We start from the raw sequence: 20,518 nt of genomic DNA, 5'->3' as shown, positions 1-20,518 counted from the left end.
ACAAAAGAAGCTAGATCCTAAATGTGTTTCATTCTGCTTGTTGAAAGAAACTTGATAGAAAAAAAAGGAAAGGGGGAAAAAAAGGTAAGAAAAAATTTAATAATTAAATAAATATAATAAAATAGAATAAAAATAAAGGAAACAAATATAATAAAAAATAAAGTAAAAAATAAATAAATTTTTCTCTTGCTGTATCCAAGAAAGAGAAAGAAAAGATTGAAGCAAATTTAAGCAAAAAGAGAAGCAAAGAAAATGAACAAATAAATGAACCAGCAAAGAGAATGAAACCTGAATGAAGTTACATCCAGTTTCCCTTAGAACTGAAACTATGAAGCCCTCTATAGTCTGTACACTAAGCACATGGAGTGACTTGTGCTGGTCTTCTGGGGGACATGCTTGGAGGCGTAGTTGGATGGGGCTTGATGTAACAGCTCCATTCTCCAGTAGGTGGCACTGCTTAGCTTACTGGGGTGGATCAGTGTCTGTGCATATGTGTGGGGGAGGTGGATATATCTTTACCCAGCTCCCTAGTCTCTGGCACAGGAACTTCACACTCTCACTTACCCAGGATCAAGCATCCCTCATTTGTCTGAGGCCTCCATCCACTCCCTGCCTCTACCCTGTCCGCATCCAAGCTGTCCACCTGCTAGGCAGTACCTCTCTCCAAGTACCAGCTCCAGAGTTTTATCTCAGATGGGTTTGTGTTTCAAAACCCCACACTTCAGAGACCCCTGTGACTTGGATCTTCACCAGCTCTCTGTGGAAGGGTCTTGCTGAGCAATGGCCGGGTGTAGGCTTGGTGCAGAAAATGTTTGTGCGGTCATTTAGAGATTATGGCAAATCACAACACACAGCTGGCGCCAAATCTCACTGCATTCTGGTGTCTTTGTTCTAGTGTCAGCAGACACTGCTCTCCAGGGTCTGCTGGGACCTTAGCCTGTGGGGAGGCTGTATAGCCTCTACCAAATGCTCTCCAAGTAGCTGAACTGCTCCTTCCTGTGTGGCACATGGACCCCTCAGCCTGTGCTGCCTGCTCCTGGGGATTCCCCCTACTTCCTCACCAGCACCAGTCAGGCACTGATCTCTGAACCTTTAGACTCTGTGCTCCACTGTTTATAGAATCCTGGTGATATTGATACCCTCTCCTTTCTTCCTGTCAGGAGTTTGGGAGAACAGATTTCTTGTTTAATCCCCTGCAAGTGTTTTCACTCTTTCTGTTTCTCTCCAGCTACTTTCAGGGGCGTGTGTTTCCTGTACTCTCCAGATGCACTGTACTCTTCCCCTTTCTCTTTCTCTGTACTCTCTCTCCAGGAAAATGGTTCCCTGCCCTCCTCAGCTTTTCTCTCCCCCAGTTTGCCTGTCTGTATCGTGTACCTTATGAGTTCTGTCATTCAAATTATGCAGATTGTTGTGTTATTCCTCAGATCAATTTCCTAGGTATTCAAAAGTAGTTTGGTGCTGATCTAGCTGTGTTTCAGGGATGAGACAAGTTCAGGGTCTCCACGCTGCTCCACTATCTTAACTCCACCTCCAGCACAGCATTCTATTTCTAAAATGTAGAGAGAAAAATATTTTAAATACTCCTTTAAGAGGACTTTATTTGTTCTTAGTGAATGAAATAACCTAAAATACAGACTTACAAGTTTTTTTCTTGAAATCACTTTATAGCACTATTTGATTCTCACAATAATGAAGTTTAAGATCTCTATTATATATGTACAGCTTTAACTTTTAAAATGCAGATTTAATAAATACAGATTTCATGAGATTTCATACAGATTCTGAAATTCTTAACATTACTAGTGACCATAGACACCAAAGAAGAAGACAAGCAGAATTCATTTTTGATTCAACCATATTGTTGCCTACGAGACAAAAACCTTTGTCTCTCACTCACATTACCAAGGCTTCTTAAAACTTTTGTTTTCAGAATATGCTCATTCATTTATACCTGTATGCATGCATTCATTTCACAGATATTTCATTAGCTTCTACCATGTGTCATGCACTGTTATAGATACTGAGGATCCAATAGTGAACAAAACAAAAATATCTTTGCCCTTATGGCATTTATATTGTAATGAGGAGAGATAGATAATAAAATGATTAGAAGTATATTTTTTGTATATGTTGATACATATTACAGAGAAAAAATAAATAAAAATTAAGGAAGCTGATTCAGAGATGGGAATTAAAGTTTTTGATTAAAAAGGGAGGAACAAGTAAGAACACATTGTATACTAATTTGAGTTAAGACATCCCTTGGTAGGTAAAAGTGTTATCTGTTAGAATATCTAAAAAAAAAAAAAAAAAAAAGCTTTTCAGGTAGAAGGAATAACATGCCCAATGATCCTACAGTAAGAATATGCCTGGTGTGTTCCTGAAACAGCCAGGGAGCCAGATAAACTCCACTGGAGAGAACAAAGGCAAAGCAGTAGGAGCTGAGGTTGGAGTGGTAGAAGGCAGGTTCTAAAGTTGTATAGTCTTAGAGGCCATTGTGATAGTTGGGGCTTTTATCCTGAATGACATGGGCAACCTTTAGACACTCTGAATCTCTCTGGTTGCTGTGTTGAGGAGCATTGTCTTTCACTTTTTAACTATAGTCTTTGTAGACATTCAAGCTGGTTCTTTTCAGAAATTGGCTCCTATCTGAGCATAAAAAGAGCTTTGAGTTCAGGCAAAGTTCCCAGTAACAAAGGAGGTTAGTAAACAAGAGAAAAGATTAAAGTGGATAGGAGGTTTTGCTAAGAGGAGTGGTATGATCATAAAAGCTTGAGGGAAAGGTGGGAGCAGGGAGACTATGAGGAGGTTGTTGTAGTAAGCCAGGCTTAGGGTGCAATTGTGGAGATAATGGATTTGCTCACATTTCATATGGAGAGTATGAGAGAAAGAAAGGAGTCCTAATCTCCACCTGGAAATACATATGGAGATATCATTAACTATGATGGAGAATATTATGGGAAAGGCAAGTTTCACAAGACAATATCAAGAACCTCATTTTGAACACATTAAATTTGAAATTCTTATTAAATATTCAAGTAGAAATGTTTAGTAGACTGTTGGATATATGAGTATGAAGTTCATGGAAGAATTTCATACTGGAATTATAAATTTGAAGGTCATTGGCCTAGAATGGTAGTTAGATCTCTAGGTTGGACAACAAAGTATAACTCTTCTATATGAAGTGTAGTACCATACTAAACAGAATTGGGAGCCTAGGAAGATACCTCCCACCAAGCATTGGACTGGAGAATCCTTTATTTTCAAACCCATAAGTTGACGCAGCATGGAAAAGACCACTGTAAGTAAGGGATAGATCAGGATGGTGGAGATTTTGCTATTCACATCAGATATTTTGAAGACAAAAAGTTGTATGGCATATGTTACTTAATTCCTCAGCAGTTTTCATTGTATCACTGACACTACGTATGCTACTAAAAGACCAATTTGGAGGGGGATAAAAGTCAACTTGGATTAATAAAATAGAAGTGTAAGTCAGCTGACAGATTTTCTAGGAAAAGGTTTTTAGATATTCTACTGTGAAGACATGCTCCTTAGAGCTTATAGAGCCATCTTACAACTGGAGGAATTACAAATATCTTGATTCACAAGTGGAATTGGCCATAAACAGATAAAGGAGAAAACTCAATTACCTCTTGGTAAGAAAACATCTACATTAGTAGGAACAAATGTGCTGATACAGCAACAACTTAGTCGTTGGTAACTTTAAGCTTGTCATCAGCATCAGTAAGTGTGTTTCATGGAAGGAAAGGAATGGAGAGCTTTGCTTTTTCTGGAGACTCAGACATGGAGGAACTAATAGAGTTTGTACTTGCAAAGCCCTTGTATTCATGATATGTATGGTATCTTCAGTTAGGTTGTAATTCCTTAAAATCAAGATGTATAATGCTTCTATATTTCATAATATCTAGCCCAGAGAAGGAATAAAAAGGGGTATAAGGAATTCTTAAAGCTTATTTATTTATTGCAATTATTTATTGGTGTCTTACCTGTGAACTACTTGAATTAAAAGATCCTAAATTTTTTGAGGACATAATGGCATTACTTCAAGTATAAGAATGTTTACTTGAGTGGCTTATATTTATATCAGCTTTTAACTGATTTTAGGATAGAGATAGTAAGGATAGATACTCATTTCTTATGAGAATATTCCTATGACAATACAATAATAATCTTGGTAATACTTTATTTCTCTTATTATTAGTTTTATTGAGGAATAATTTACATATTCACCAATTCTAGGCATACATTTTGATGAATTTGGTTAAGTGTCTGCAGTTGTGTGACCAAACCATAATCAAAAATATTTGTCACCATAAAAAGTTTCCTCATTCCCTTTCACAAAATATTTCTTTCTCCATTCTCAAGTAACCATTGACCTGCTTATAGTTGGTATTTTGTTTTATTTTGTTTCGTTTTTCCTTTTTTTTTATTGTAAACTCTGCCCCTAACATGGGGCTCAAACTCATGACACCAAGATTAAGAGTCATATGCTCTCCTGAATGAGCCAGCCAGGAATCCCTGTCCTGCTTGTAGTTTTGAATTTTCCATTGTGTAAATGAAATCAAATGGAATGAGAACTTTTGTTTTTGACTTGTTTCCTTTAGTTCATAGCTTTTGAAGGTCATCAATGTTGTTATATGTACTCTTGGTTTTTCCCTTATGCCATAGTATGAATATACAACAATTTGTTTTGCTGTTCACAAGTTGATGGATATATGAGATGTTACCATTTTTTTAGCTGCTATGAATATTCACATACAAGATTTTGTGTGGACATATTTTCATTTATGGTGGGCAAATCGCCTGAAATGGGATTTGTAGGTCATAAGCTAAGTATCAGTTTGAACTTTATAAGCTGCCAGCGTTTTCTAGAGTGCCTATACCACTTGACATTTGTGTGCATCTCATTATGATTTTAGTTTGCATTTCCCAGATAAGTAGTGATATCGGGCATCTTTTCATATCTGCCATTTGTATGTCTTCTTCTGTGAAGTATGCATTCAAATATTTTGCCAATTGTAAGTTATTTGCTTGTCTTCCTATTGAGTTGTAAGAGTGCTTTGTATATTCTGGATACAAACCATTTGTCGGATATATGTTTTGCAAATGTTTTTAAACTATATTTTTAATAGCAAAAGTTTTAATTTTAATGAAGTCCATTTTTTTCAACTAGTTCTTTTGTAGTTCATACTTTTTATGTCCAACATAAGAAATCTTTGTCAAGTGTCACAAAGATTTTCTCATGTTTTCTTCCAGAATTTATTAGTTTTTACTATCACATTTAGATTTATGATCCACTTTTTAAAAATGTTTATTTATTTTTGAGAGAGACAGAGCATAAGCTGGGGAGGGGCAGAGAGAGAGGGAGACACAGAATCTGAAGCAGGCTTCAGACTCTAGCTCCAAGCTGTCAACACAGAGCCTGACATGGGGCTCGAACCCACCAACCAGTTGAGCTGAAGTCAGACTCTTAACCGACTGAGCCACCCAGGCATTCCTGATTTGTGATCTACTTTTAATTTGTGTTTGCTGTGTGACAGACATTTTTTCCCCTAGATATATATCCATTATACCAGCACCATTTGTTGAAAAGATTATCTTCCCTATTGAATTACCTTAGCCATTTTTCCAAAAATCAGTTGATTATATAAGTTTGAGTCTATTTCTGTATGCTGTTCTTTTCTGTTGGTTTTATATTTATTTTTATACCAGTGCTACACTGTTTTGATTGCTATAGTTTTATGTTAATTTCTGAATCGGGTTAACCTTCCAACCTTATTTTTTTTTTCAAAATTGTTTTGATTATTCTAGGCACTCTGCCTTTTTGTATAAACTATGATATCAACTTGTCAATTTTTTTTAAGAAACCTGCTGGGATTTTGATTAGTATTGTGTTGAATATGTAAGTAATTTTGGGGGAATTGACTTCTTCATTTTGAGTCTGCCATTTCATGAACATTCATTTCATGAATGATATATCTTTAGGTCTTTTAAATTTTTTCTTTGCTTTTATAGTTTTCAGTGAATAGGTATTTCAGAACCTTTGTTAGATTTATTCCTAGGTATTTTATTTTTATGCTATTTTAAATCAAGTTGTCTTAAATTTTATTATCTAATTTTTCTTTGCAATTATATATATTTTGTTGGTTCATTATTAATTTCTAATGATTTTGTATCCAGATGCATTGCTAAATTCACTTGCTAGTTTTGTTAGCTTTTTGTATATTCCTTTAGACTTTATGTAGACACAGTCATGTCCTCTATGAAGAGTGACAGTTTTATTTCCCATACTTATGTCTTTTACATCTTTTCCTTGACTTATTATACAGTCTAGAACTTCTTTTAAAATTTAAATAAAATTGATGAAAGTGTTTGGTTTTTAATAGGAATCAAAGAATTAAAATAAAAAATAAACATAACAGGTTGTATAAATTATATAACCATTTCTTTATTGGCTTTTAAAAAAGATATTGAGAATGTTTTCTATTCTCATCTGACTAAAATCCTTTAATTCATTCTTTTTTCTTACTTTAGGTAATTGACCTGGGTTCTGGAAAAGGCTATTTAAGCTCTTTTTTGTCCTTGAAGTATGGCTTAAAAGTGTATGGAATTGATTCCTCCAATAACACTACTCATGGAGCTGAGGAGAGAAACAGGAAATTGAAGAAACATTGGAAAGTCTATCACAGTCGGTCAAAATTAGATGCCAATGGACTGGCATTAAAAATGGCAAAAGAAAGAAAAGTGCAAGATGAAATTAAATACAAAGTAGATATTGAGGGAATATGTAACAATAGTCCTGCAAATCAAGGAAAAATATCTACCTCGGATTTTTTGCCAGATTTTTCGGATTCTGTAATTTCTAACATTAGAACACAAGTGGAAAACCTACATGTGTATTCACATCAAGAAGAAAATTTGTGTTTTGAAAATACCTTTTCTCTTAGAGACCTTTTGCCTATTAATGCCGTAGAACCTACTTCATTGCAAACATCTGAAAGAAAAATGTCTGAAGCAAATAAAGAAAGAAGAAAAATGATATCAAAGTCAAATGAATCAAATATATACTCACCTTTAACATCTTTTATCACTGCTGATTCAGAACTACATGATATTATTAAAGATCTGGAGGTGATTTCACTTTTGAATATCTTAATTTAATTTACAAAAATACTCTTAAGACATAGAGTTAAATTTTAATAGTAGTGTACTTAACCTACATATCTTATTTCATTACATTAATCTAAAGGATCAAGAAAATAAAATTATACACAGTTTTTCATGATTCCTATAGCTGTAAAATCTGCCAAGAGTAGAAATCTGACAATCAACAGTTTTCCAGAATAGAGTGCCCTCCACTCATTTCAAGCCTTCTAAATCAAACAGAAGAACTAGCACAAAAGCTAGCAAGATAAGTTTTATTATACAATGTAGAGATTTTGAAAATTCCAGTCCAAGAAAACTCTTAACATTTTAATTTAAATTTGCAGTAAAGAGATATCTAGGGCAATATTATGTTTAACGTTAGCCTTGGTAACCAAATAGGCAATTTTCTTTAGCAAGAGTAGCTTCTCAGTATTTTTTAAATAAATTGAACTTTTTCTAAACTATAAGTAATTCAGACATAATTGAAAGACAATGTATCTTCACCAAAGGCTATATTGCATGTTAAGTAAAGGAGATTCTAGATCATTTGGCCTCATTATCCTAAAAAACAATGTAGACTTTGAAGTTATAATAGTCTATTCTTATTAAATTTTTCAGAAATTCTTCCCTAAAGAAATGAATAAGGGAAACTGGTTAGTTCTCATTAATTGTTTTGCCTATATATGAAATCAGTAATTACGTTATACCTTAACTTTGTCTTAGGGTCAAACAACCCCAATCACTTTAACCTAACTTCAAAATATATAAATTTTAGTGCTCATGATCATATGTTTTTATTTTTCAAAATCTTGTTCAAAGTGTATGATTGAAGCTATGTACAAACTATTATATGAATCTGTCTAATTTAAGATGTACTAGAAGAATATTTTTTGAGTCCTGTAGTGAATTATGGCAATTTAATAACCCAAATTTACCAATACCTCACCTCTTCCCTCCCCATGACAACATATGTAATACTTAAATATTTTATTGTTAAGATAAAATAGTGATTTCATATTTTTGTCTGCCACTTGATAATAATATTAACTAGTATCATATGATGAATATAGTAAAGAATGAGGTTAAATGTTCTTGTATTATCTTTAGAGGGAAATAAGCTAAGTTTAAAGAGAGATTTAGGGGCACCTTGGGTGGCTCAGTTGGATAAGCATCCGACTTCAGCTCAGGTCATGATCTCATAGCTCTTGAGTTGGAGCCCCACTGACAGCTCAGAACTCAGAGACTGCTTCAGATTCTGTGTCTCCCTCTCTCTCTCTCTGTGCTGCTCACACTCTGTGTGTGTCTCTCTGTCTCAAAAATGAATAAACTTAAAAAAAAATTTTAAAGAGAGAATTAAACCTGTTATTCTATCCCTAATTAGCAATAGACCTTGTCTAAATTCCTTTTCTACTTATAACATTATAACATCTAAATAAAACCTACCCAAAATATTTGTTCATCAAGAAAAGCAAAATAGTTAAAACCACTCCAAAAACTGTGCTTTGAAGACAGTGGTGGTTGAAGCAACTGAATGTTCTATCAGATCAAAGCTACTTATTGGTACAATCTTTTTCTTTAGAAAGTTTAGACTTTAGCTTTATATCTAGAACACATGGGTCAAAACAACATTTTTAGTAGAATAATTTAAAATAATTGTATTTGTTCTGAAGATATTTATAAAAATATACTTAATTCACAACTTAATGTATCTGTGTTTTAAATTTATAGTAACATGATGATGATAAAAATAGAATTTTTATTATATGCTAGAGATTGTACTAGGTCATTTTACCAGTATTAACTTATTTAAGTTTTACTCATTGAAGTAGGTACTATTATTATTTTACAGATGAGGAAGTTAACACTGAAGAGTTAAAACAAACTTGGTCTAATGATTAAGATTTGTGAAAATATGTGTGTGTACCCATTCTGTATTGTGTGTACATTTAAATTAGGTTTTGGGCAATTAGAAGAAACATTTCATAGGAGAATTGTTACATAAAATTCATGTTATAAAATTAATTTAAACAAAATTGAGTTTAATATTGCCATATTTTATGCTATGAATAAACTATACTTTTTTGGTGTTGGAGTAGAATTGCCAACTTACCACTACTTATTCTTAATGACAATGTTTTTTAAGTTTTGATAGGTGGTTTGTAAAGAAGTGGATAAAAATACTGACTAGAAGGTATAAATGTGTCTCAAATCACAAGGTTGTCCTAGTAATGGATGCTACATTTGACTGTCCAGCCTTTAATTTGGCTAATAGTTAAGCAAACAGTAGTTGTAAAAGAGACAAGAGAAAATTCAAACAGCTAAGTAACTGAAAACACTAGAAAGTCAACTCAAAAGTATGTTTGTTGTGATAAAAGATCATAGTCACTTTGCTTATAGAGGAAATAATTATTCATAATGAAAATAGAAAAAAACCAGAATACTTTCTAGGTAGAATTTGATAGTTTTCAAAACTCCATATAAGCTAAAATGTACATCTAAAATCTTTGCCTGAAATGTGTTTTTAGCCCTCCTCTTAATTGCCAAAATGTGTTTTTTCTTCCCATTGTTAAAGGATTGTTTGATGGTAGGTCTTCACACTTGCGGTGATCTTGCTCCAAATACCCTGCGAATATTTACTTCCAAGTCTGAAATCAAGGGAGTTTGCAGTGTGGGTTGTTGCTACCACCTCTTATCTGAAGAATTTGAAAACCTGCACAAAGGTACAAAGTTTTCCATATCTCATAGTTCTCTTTATTTGAACATAACGGCTACTCTGTATCTCTCCTCTTTTTTTACTGTTGACAATAACATTTGAATTAACATTTGAGAGAATATTTAATTCCCTTGCGATTTTAATGTTATAGGAAAAGAAATTTGATGTCCAGCACCTTATGTAATATTATAGTCTCTTTGTTCATAGAATGGTCTTAATGAATGTTAAAAACTGAAAATATTTAAAAACTTCATGTGGTAAATTTTAGAGAATTTCCATTTAAAAATACTCGTAAGATATAGATTTGCTTAAATAGTAAAGCTAAGTTATTCTGAGGTGAATATATAGTTGCAAAGTTGGCTTTCATTTCCAGAGCCTCTGTTTTATAAAGAATATTGATAATTTTTTGAGGAAAGTTCTTTACTGTATTTTGAAGAGTCAACATACTCTGATTTTAAAAATATTCATAACTGTGCAGTTACATCAAAATAATATTCAGACTTCTCTCTGGAATGAGAAGATACCTGAGGAACAAGGTACAGAGTACTTGTTGGTAGGACTTGAAGCATCCCAGGACCCTTCTAGAGCAGCTCTTGAAATCTCTCTGTCTGATCCACTTGATACGTTATATCTCTCCATAAGGTATGGTTTCAATACACTGGTTCAGAGTAGATAGGTATTCAGTCTATTAACGTTAGCAGTTGTCTCTTCTATGAGTTTAATGAAGCTTTTCTCATCATCTAGCACCACTTGCTAAGAATCTTTAGGTCAGGAAGATGTGTGCATACGAATGGGATTTATGTTCTTCTCAGTTTTAAAACCCAGACGAATATGAAGTTTTGATATTTTTCATTTAGTCTTGTCCAAGAGGTAAAAATTATGATTGTATAATTCTACTGAAATTCAGGTGAAACCGAGGTCATCCTTAAGACTGACAAAGATTTCTGTGAAAGAAAAGTTAATAGAATTTGAATTCTTTTATGTATTCTAAAAACTATCTTTTAGGTAAGGTGCACACAGGTAAGGTTGTGAATACATAGAGATATACAGAGTGAGAGAAAGCAAATTGGCAAAAAGTTAACAACAGTTTGATTTAGACGGAGAATATATATATTTGTTATGCCATTATTTCCAACTTTTCTCTGAGTACAAAAATTTTCAACATAAAAACTGGGGGGGCGGGAGGGGAAGTGAACCTAAAACTAGAAAAAAAGTATTTATACCAAACTATATGCCCACATATTTACATTATTTTACAATCTTTTTATTCATCTTCCTTAAATGAAGAATGTTACCTTTAATACAATCACAATCTTAACAGCTTTTAAAATATTAAATGAGTAATGTTTTCCTGCATCAGCAGTAGTGTAAGAGTCTACATAACGGAGGTTTGGTTCTTAGTTCAAGAGCTTCCTATTCTGTAGATACAGTGAAACAGGGTTTCTTTAATAATTGGCTCATTTTGGGGCTAGGTGTGGATGCTTGATGTGTCCTGCAGTGTAAGATCTTTAATTTCAGCTGCCTTCTTCCTCCTTTCATTTTATGGTCATCATGCCTTCAGAATGCCTTCCCCTTCTGAAGGACCCCTTCTCCTCTTGAGGCAGTGCCATCTTAGGACTGCCATCTCTGGTCCTGCTGGACCTTTGCAGCCATTGCTCTGTATCATCAGGTCTCAGACCTGATCTCAGTAGTTTCCACCACTGTTGAGATCCTCTTTTTCAGCTTTGTAATCTATTCTCTGTCCCACCCATTTTTCCACACCTGGTTCTCCTTCTAGACTGATCCCCTCAGCTGGTTCTCCTGCTTTAGGATGTTTATTTACTAATCCGCAATTGAATCCAAATTTGTAGTGTAGTTGTGGCTTATGAATAATTTTGTTTATTCTCTGTCTGGGTTTTGTTGAATATGTAAAGAGATTCAGATTTAACTGACTCATTATTTTACAGCAACCAGGAAGTACCAGGGGTACTTTCCATCTGATTTCATTTTTCGTCTGATGTCTAGTTCTTTAATTCTATTCCTAAAGGTCTTAGTAGAAGCTGCTTGCCAGGATAGAAAAAAAATTAAGAGAATGACTGCTTACTCTTTCGCCAGTCCACTTTGTATCATATCAGCCTTTAGGTACCTTTTCTTTTCTTTTTTTTTTTTATTTTTTTTATTTATTTATTTTTTTTATTTCTAGGAGAGATAGAAAGAGAGTGTGAGCAGGGGAAGGTCAGAGAGAGAGGGAGTCACAGACTGAAACAGGCTCCAGGCTCTGAGCTGGCAGTCAGCACAGAGCCCGACACGGGGCTCGAACCCATGAACCGCGAGATCATGACCTAAGCGAAAGTTGGACGCTTAACTGACTAAGCCACCCAGGCGCCCCTTTAGGTACCTTTTCTAAGAGAGTATCGCATTAAACTGTTGGCAAGTATTTATCGGCCTTGTATTCTAACTAAAATGTATATATATAGGGCATGTTCAGTGGAGAGGCCTTTGAAGAATCTGAAGGGAGAGGGAAGATAGGTGCATCCATATCTTCAGTCACTCTCACCTCTTTCCTGCCGTGGAAGAATATGATAGATTTACGAGTCTTTAGAGTGTAGTAGATACTGATTCTTATTCACTTTTGTACCTTCAGAACTAAGCACATTGCCTCAAACATGATGCATGGAGAACAGTGCTTGTATAATGTGTGTTGAATAGATACTTGAGAGCAAGTGACAATCAACAGAAAAAGAAATCACTCTCACTGCACTGGAAGCTGCATTTCATACTGGTGGGAGATAATATGATTGAGTAAACATTTCTTGGCCAACTTCTGTCTCTACTGTCTTCAAGGCACGGTACTTGGCTCTTTGTATATAACGGAGAGAGATGAGGGAGAGGCTCATAAAAGTACTTTGGGAAAGAAGTAAAAGACTCAAATAGATGACAGGCAGAGTTCAGTTCAGTTTAACATTCATCAAATGCCAGTTATGTTCCTTACTGCTCTAAGCAGTGATGATATTAAAATGTATGAGATATCATCTTCACCCTTAAGGGATAAAAAAAATAGCCCTTAATCTTGAGAACCAGATAGTCCCTGTTAGTAACTTAATTTATAAAAAGTAATTTTGAGTTTAGACTAGGAAATTCAAATAATAGAGAAAGATTTTTAAAATGAAAATAAAATGTTTCCCAGCCCATAGTTTTGGTTTCTTGTGCATTTTTTCCCAGAAAAAAAAATGTATATACATGTGTACACACTTTACATTCTTATGTTTTAGGCAACCAAAAGATAAACAATTTATTACCTTACTTTTTTCACCTAATATATTGTGGTCTTTCTATATCAGGACATAGAATGTTGCCTTATTCTTTTTAATGATTTCAAGGTATTTCATATGCTATTTTTTAATTTTTCATTCTTAAATAGTTATATTTTCTCAAAATAGTGGTACATTTCTTTCAGTGAACCAGAATTTAGTGAACAGATGAGTCAATGTAGAGTTTGGAGAACACAAAATATAGCACCACTGTTTCTCCTTTCTAATCTTCAAACATTAGTTTCAAAAGAGTGTAGTAAGTACTATAAGACAGAATATTACACCTGTGTTTTATAGCAGAATAATATGTAGGTCAGTCTATGATGGAGAGGTGGGAATTGAGGTGTTGTGTACAGGGTGGCAATACCCACTGTGTCTTAAAAGATCAGCAGGTGGTAATCAGACAAAGAAGTGGGAAAGGCATTGCAGGCAGTAAACAGAGGTATGGGATGGGAAGTGTTCAAAATCATTTCCTTCTCTTTGCCTTTGATAGTTACTATTTCTCTTTGTTTTTTCTACCATCCTCTTTTTCTTGTGTCTTCCTCAGAAGCAGTGATATTAGTAATTTCAGTGAGCAGAAAAGAGTAGATTTAGAAGGAATGAGACCTCCATTTTCTCATTTCAGTTTACCCATAAGTCATTTCCCCAGAATCTCTCCTTGGTTCTCTTAGTTTATTTAATACTTAGTCATTCATAAAATAATCTTTGGGTCTTCTGGGAAAATTAGCTAACTAAACAACTACAAATTTTTACACTCTGGAAATGGAAGTCTCTCAATTAACAGATCTCAAGCATTGCTCTTGGATCCTTTCCTTCTCTAGAGTGGAAGTTGCCATTGTTCACTGAGTTGATACGACATTTTTGGCCCCAGGATTTAGGCAAGAAAAAATGTTGGGAAGATTTGTTACAACAGCGTCTGGCAGCTACAGACTTACAGGCAGAATCAATTCTGGGAAAGGCCTTGGTATCAAAACTATCTTAGCTGAGAATCACTGAGATTATCAGGCAAACAATGCCAGGCTTAAGTGGCAAAAGCTGATAGTATTTTAGTGCTGCTTGCATTTCTTAGGCATACCTAAAACAAACAGAAAGTTGGGAGTTTTGCTTGTCAGGAAAGCAAAGAATAAGCAAAAAGTAACAGGACTGAGTGATATGAAGGAAGTAGGTAGAGATGTATTACAACATGAGTACCTTCACATGCTTTGGAGGTCAAGAAAACAGGTGGAAAGCCAAAAGATAGGAGAAAAATGTAGGAACGTAAGTGATAGAAGAGTAACAAAAGCAACCCAACCTTATTTATGTTGCCGTTTTGCCTAGCTTTGGACTGCCACATTTTCTCATCTCAAAAACCAGACGGCAAACGTAATTTACTCCTTCTTTCTTTCCCACACCCTTATCTCCATTTTCTTGCCCAGTCTTGGCTATAATGAAAGAAAGAAGATATGAACCATCTCCCGCCAGTTTTCTAACAGTGTTTCTTAATTCTGGCTGCCCAGCCGGATCAAGTATGACGCTTTCAGTATATAGATACCTGCTTCTGACCTTCTGAATTGTAATCTCCAGGAATGGCACTTGAATAAACTATTTTTAAAAAGCTCTACAGGTAATTCTGATAAACAGCATGTTTGAAAAACAGGGTAATTCTGATGAACAGCCTGTTTGAGAAACAAGATATTTATTATGGTTCTGTTAAGAGACATACTAAATTCTGAAAGATGATTTATGGAAATATATTCAAGATTATTTAGGGGCACCTGGTTGGCTCAATCGGTTAAGTACCTGACTTCGGCTCAAGTCATGATATTGCAGTTTGTGGGTTCAAGCCCCAGGTGTTATTCTCCTATAACATTTCTCTCTCCCTGTGCATGTGTGCTCTCTCTCTCTCTTAAAATAAATAAAGTTTAAAACAAAAGATTATAGTTATTTCTACCTCTCCCATATACAGACTTAGAAACTCTATTCACATGCAAATTTGCAGATTCAAACCAAAGACTGACCCCAAAAGGGCCCATGAGGGCATATCAAAGTCCAGAGTGCAGAGTGCTAGAATAATTAGACCCAAAAAAGTCCTTGAAGTATAGAGCTTAGACTAAATCCTGGGGAAACCAAATATAGAGGGCAGGATACCATGTAATAAGTGCATAATAAACTTAAGGGCTAGAACTAGATAAAATCAAGGGGAAAAATATAGGACAAGCAAAGGAACATCCAAGATAATTATTATGAATACTACTAGAATTCTGATAGCTTAACTTGGTTAATGAGCAGGCATGTGTGTGTATGAAGGCAGACAATAGCAGTTTCTTGTGGATGATGTAACAGTAACTATTTGGATAGATAGAATATGGATATAGTCTTATTTTGTATATAAAATATATGCTATATAGTTCTTGTATACCTTACTAAAATAGAAATCCAGCACTATAGAGTTTGATCAGTCTATTAAAACTAACTTACAGGTTTGGATCCATAGAGTTAGCATATTCCCTGTCATATATCTAGCACTTAGGTTCCATTGAGTTATATCTTTAAATGGTCAGGTGTGTCATGTGTCTCTCCCTTCATATCTTACACACCTGCCCCTCACCCTCACTTTGTTTACACAGCTGTTTTTAAGTTTGAATTGGGGCAGTGTTGCCCTTTGGGATGCTAATTCGAGTTATTAATAGTCCAACATAGTGTAGTCGAAAAGTCTGGTATGTATACTGCAACTTTTTATGATGATATGTACTATGTAAACAATATGTGTTTTACGTGATATGTTTACCCAGTATGCTGTGGTAGACTGTGGAGGTGGTCTGCCGTGAATGTCAATTTGCAAAAATACCTCAGAGCCCTCTGAGTCATTATGAATACCGAAGTTATACCATATGTTTTAAAGAGTGCTTTTAAATATTTATACATTATGAGCCAGTAGTTCCTAGGAGAACAAGAAATATCAGAAACAGTTTTATTGCAGTGCTTTATAGAATATATATATTTCCCAAGCTTGAATTGTTTCACCATTTTGTCTTTATATTGATTATTATTGTCATAATTAATTTGAAATACTTATACTATTTCTTCCCCTAGAAGTTGGAGGAGAATTTCTTTTCGTTGTTTTTTCTGTAAAGGTAGAAAAGTGCTATAGGAAATACTACTACTTACCTATATCGATCCACATATCTCTTCTTCCTCGCAAACTGAATTACAGTTTTGTTCAGGGATCAGTCTTTAAGAAGATTGTGCCCTTCTGTCACTTCAGAAATAGATGACTTTGTTTCTTTTTATTATTATTTTTTTAAGTAATCTCTACACCCAACATGGGGCTTGAACTAATGACCCCGAGATCAAGAGTCACATGCTTTTCTGACTCAGCCAACCAGGCACCACAAAAATAGAGGACTTTCAATCTCAATTAATTATGATAATTTCATTTATTTAGGAATGGGTATTACCAGTGAAGCTTGAGGAGCATGTCTCCTAGGGGGTTTCCTAGGAAGTTTTTTTATTTGTTTTCCTTAAAACTGACCACAAAGCAGGAAATCATTTTTTTCTTTGCCTTTGTACTTGATCATTTGTATGTATTTGTTGAGCTTAACAGAAGAAGTATTTATGTCTGCCTATTATGTATTCTGTTAGAAACTGGTGTTAGTGAAAAGAAAAAAAAGAATCGGTTGTTAGTGCTCTGTGTCCTTTGTGCCCAGTCTGAGGGACAAATGGTAATTTTACTTTTCCTCTAAATGCATGTGACGATTGCAGAGGCTTAGGAGTACAGGAGTGGAGAAAGGTCCAGGACCCTGAAGAGTCACTGCAGGTGGCTTTGTAGAACTAACCTGGCCTCGATAGGAGGTGCCTACTAGGAGCACCTCCTANTAGGAGTACAGGAGTGGAGAAAGGTCCAGGACCCTGAAGAGTCACTGCAGGTGGCTTTGTAGAACTTCTAACCTGGCCTCGATAGGAAGTGCCTACTAGGAGCACCTCCTGTCAGGACACAGATTTGTGCTTGGTCTTTCCCCAGCCCGTCCCTGAGCCCAGTGCCAGGCGGTCTTCTCGTACTGTCAGCACACTCCACACCCTGCAGCTGTGCAGATCACATGAACGGCATGACCTTTGAAAGCTGTCAGTGTGCTTCATGTTTCCCCCCAGTGTTAATGTGTTACAGGGTGTTAAGGTGATTCTCCCATAGATCCCTCTCCGTTTACTTTTGTTTTCAACAACAGGAAGACTGCAGATAGTCTTTTAGTGGCATCTTTCAATCTGGGTCTGCCATTTCTGTATCAAATGGAAATTTTTTAAAGTCACATAATACCTCTTATATTATAGATTGTTTCTCTATTTATGTCACCAGTAGGAATTTTAAGGGAGCTAGATATTTATATAGTCATCTGCACTGTCTTTGAGGATTAACTTTTGATAGAATTGCTTTAAATTTAGAAGTACTTCATGGGGAAAGGCATCTGGTAGTTGAAAAAAAATGTTGAGCATATCATTTGAAAATGTAGCATACCATTCAAAAATAAGTTTATCTTATATTTAGAGATTTTTCAGATATCTAGTGTATTGTATACTCCTAAGACAGTATTAAGTAGTTGATGTCAGCCTTAAATCAGGCATTGTATCATACAGTGTTATGAAAAGTATATGGGACGCCTGGGTGGCTCAGTTGGTTAAGCATCCGACTTCGGCTCAGGTCACGATCTCATGGTTTGTGGGTTCGACCCCTGAATCAGACTCTGTGCTGACAGCCAGCTCAGAGTTGGAGCCTGTTTCAGATCCTGTGTGTCCCTCTCTTTTTGACCCTCCCCTGCTCACACTGTTTCTCTCTCTCTCTCAGAAATAAAACATTAAAAAAATTAAAAAAAAAAGAAAGTATGACAAATTTCTTAGTCAAGGTAATAGGAGTGATTTAATCCCATCATTGCAAGGATAAATTGCTGTCTTTTCAGTAAAGACTTGACAGTATTTTCTGTCTCCTATAACATGTATTTTATTATACAAATATTTTTGTCTGCTGTGGTCTCTTCATACTGGAAGTTTGACAGATGTAGAGGAATAAAGCATGGTTTCTCTTTTCAAAACAGCATGTATTTGACTTCCAGCAGTGTGGAGGGTGTGATTTTTCTGAGGAACCCTCCTACTACAGCTCAGCTAGATCCTGGCTAAATTAGAACATGTATTTTTTTAAGCATTGCTGAGTCACCAAAAAATAAGGGAAATCTATGGATCAAGAAAAATCAAAAACAGTTAAAAGGAGAGAAGAGGTATAAGGAGGAAGAGGAGCTGAAACAAGGGCAGGGAGCTGGAGTCACAAGGTAGCAGACAGTGTTGTCCTGAGGCAAATGCTTCTCACAGTGGGATCTAGAGGCTGATGTTGGGCTTCCTGCGTGGTGGGGGAGCTGAACCTGAAAAGTCCATACTAAGCCATGACCTTGAATGAGACAGAGCAGTTTCCAGTTGGCTCTATTCAGAAGCAAAATCAAATCCCTGTGAGGGAATACTTCCCAAATCCAGGCCCTTCAAATTTCTGTAGATTAAAATCTACGAAACATAAGATCAAAATGTTATAAACAAACTAAATCACAAAATATGCCTGGCTGGACATAACCTGAATGCCCCTACCCCTATTCAACTAAAAATGCTGAGTACAGCTAAATTTCATTTCTTGAAAGTATTGAAATATTGGAAAGAGACATAGTATTTATCAGGTTAAGATATAGGAGGATGTAGGGGTCCACAAAGATAATGGAAGCACCAAAGCCACTAGGGATATTTTGAGAACCAGGGCAAACTGGAGCTTTGCCTGGCATCATAGCCTTGAATGGCGTAAGCTGCGAAGAATAAAACCTACACCTAGGCACACACAGAAGGGAGTCTCATAGGACTCACTCACTCTCATAAGATGAGACCACAAAGGTGAGGACTGAAGTTAGGGCAGCAGTAGTAGGAATAGAGTAAATTAGGAGAATTTAAGAAACATTTATGTTTATTTAGAGTGGGAGATAAAGGAGCAGGAATTGTCAAGGATTATTGCCGTGTGCCTGTTTTCAACCATTGTGTGGATGATGGCACAACTTACATGATAGGGAACACTAAGGACGGACCAAGTTTCAGGGCAAAGTTTTGGACACGTTTAATATCTTGAGATTGCTTTATGTACAAGTGACGATACTTTGGGAAAGTGTTATAAATACAGATTTCTAAATACATGGAAATGGAACTATTGTAGCATAATCCCATAAGATTTGTTTTTCTCTTACTTTCTAGAAAATCTGTAAGGTAGTAGCTGAGATTGTTTCATATGGTTCAAGGATGTGGAGGTCAAGCTCTCTAAAGTTTTATATCTTCAGTTATGGTTATGTATTGGTTGCTACTGCTGCAGCCATTATACTTCAAATGGAAAGAAATATGAAGATGAAAGAGTTTCTCCCAACTGAGGCAGTATCCTTTATAGAACTTCCTTTTCTCAAATACTACCTTAAAAGGCTAGGAATAAAACCTTCTAGATGGTCACATTGCACCTCCAAATGAAGATTCTGCGAATGACAAAGGAGAAAATGGATATTAGGTGGGCAGTTAGCATTCTCTGGCACTGTATGTGTGTGACATGTGTCTACGTATAATATTAATGCATGAATAAGGCATAGGAAAAAGAACCATATAAAGGATAGTGGGGAATGTAATAGTATGTATATGAAAGAAAATGTAATCACATCCATTGTCGTCATCTTCTAATAATTATAACTCCTCTTAGTTTTAGTAGAGCAAGTATGACCCAGCCACCCAGTTAGAATATCTTTCATGTGACAGAGTTCAAGCCAGCAGAATGTGAGTCAAAAGAATATGTGCAGCTTATTTAAAAGGAAGCTACTTGCACCCCATTTCTTTTCACCCTTCCTGCTAGCCAAGTAATAACAATAACCTTGATATCAAAGCTGATAGCCTTCTCTTGAGGATGGCAGAGAGCCTGTCATCTGGGTCTCTAGATAACACATTGTATACTGCCTGCCTTCCTCTGAACTAGGACAAGAGAGAAAAAGACTTCCGTTTTATTTATGGACCTATGTTCTGAGATCCTTTGTGATTCCCTCCCTGGTTAGTATAGGTTAATCTAAGGTCTTGTTATGAATGCTTCTCCTTTGAGTGAAACTTGTACCTTGAGACTGTAACTGTATTTATGTACTATGAATGTATATAAGCCAATAATAGCAACACAGATAGTAACATTGTATGTGATTTATGAATTAATTATGAAGATATATGATTTATAATTTATTTCTTATAGGCAAGAAAAAAGAATATAATAAGTGTTAAAAAAAAAAAACCATTCCAGCTAGAATGTAAAGATTATTTCCTGTTTGGTGAT

The 20,518-nt window shown here is 35.4% G+C and overlaps 1 protein-coding gene across 1 annotated transcript in view; it reads left to right on the top strand.

Moving 5' to 3' along the window:
- The window catches only part of METTL25 (methyltransferase like 25), a 105,134-nt gene that overhangs the window by 29,532 nt on the left and 55,084 nt on the right, over positions 1 to 20,518 (top strand). The window contains exons 4-5 of the mRNA XM_077770192.1: positions 6,559 to 7,155; positions 9,743 to 9,890. Coding sequence (XP_077626318.1) covers positions 6,559 to 7,155; positions 9,743 to 9,890 — 745 coding nt within the window. The remainder of the gene's footprint in view (positions 1 to 6,558; positions 7,156 to 9,742; positions 9,891 to 20,518) is intronic.

Source organism: Crocuta crocuta, unplaced genomic scaffold (genome assembly GCF_008692635.1).
Source record: "Crocuta crocuta isolate KB4526 unplaced genomic scaffold, BGI_CrCroc_1.0 scaffold317, whole genome shotgun sequence".
NCBI classification, from domain to species: Eukaryota; Metazoa; Chordata; class Mammalia; order Carnivora; family Hyaenidae; genus Crocuta; species Crocuta crocuta.
Note: the sequence above shows the minus strand (reverse complement) of the source record. Positions and strands in the feature narration are given on the sequence as shown.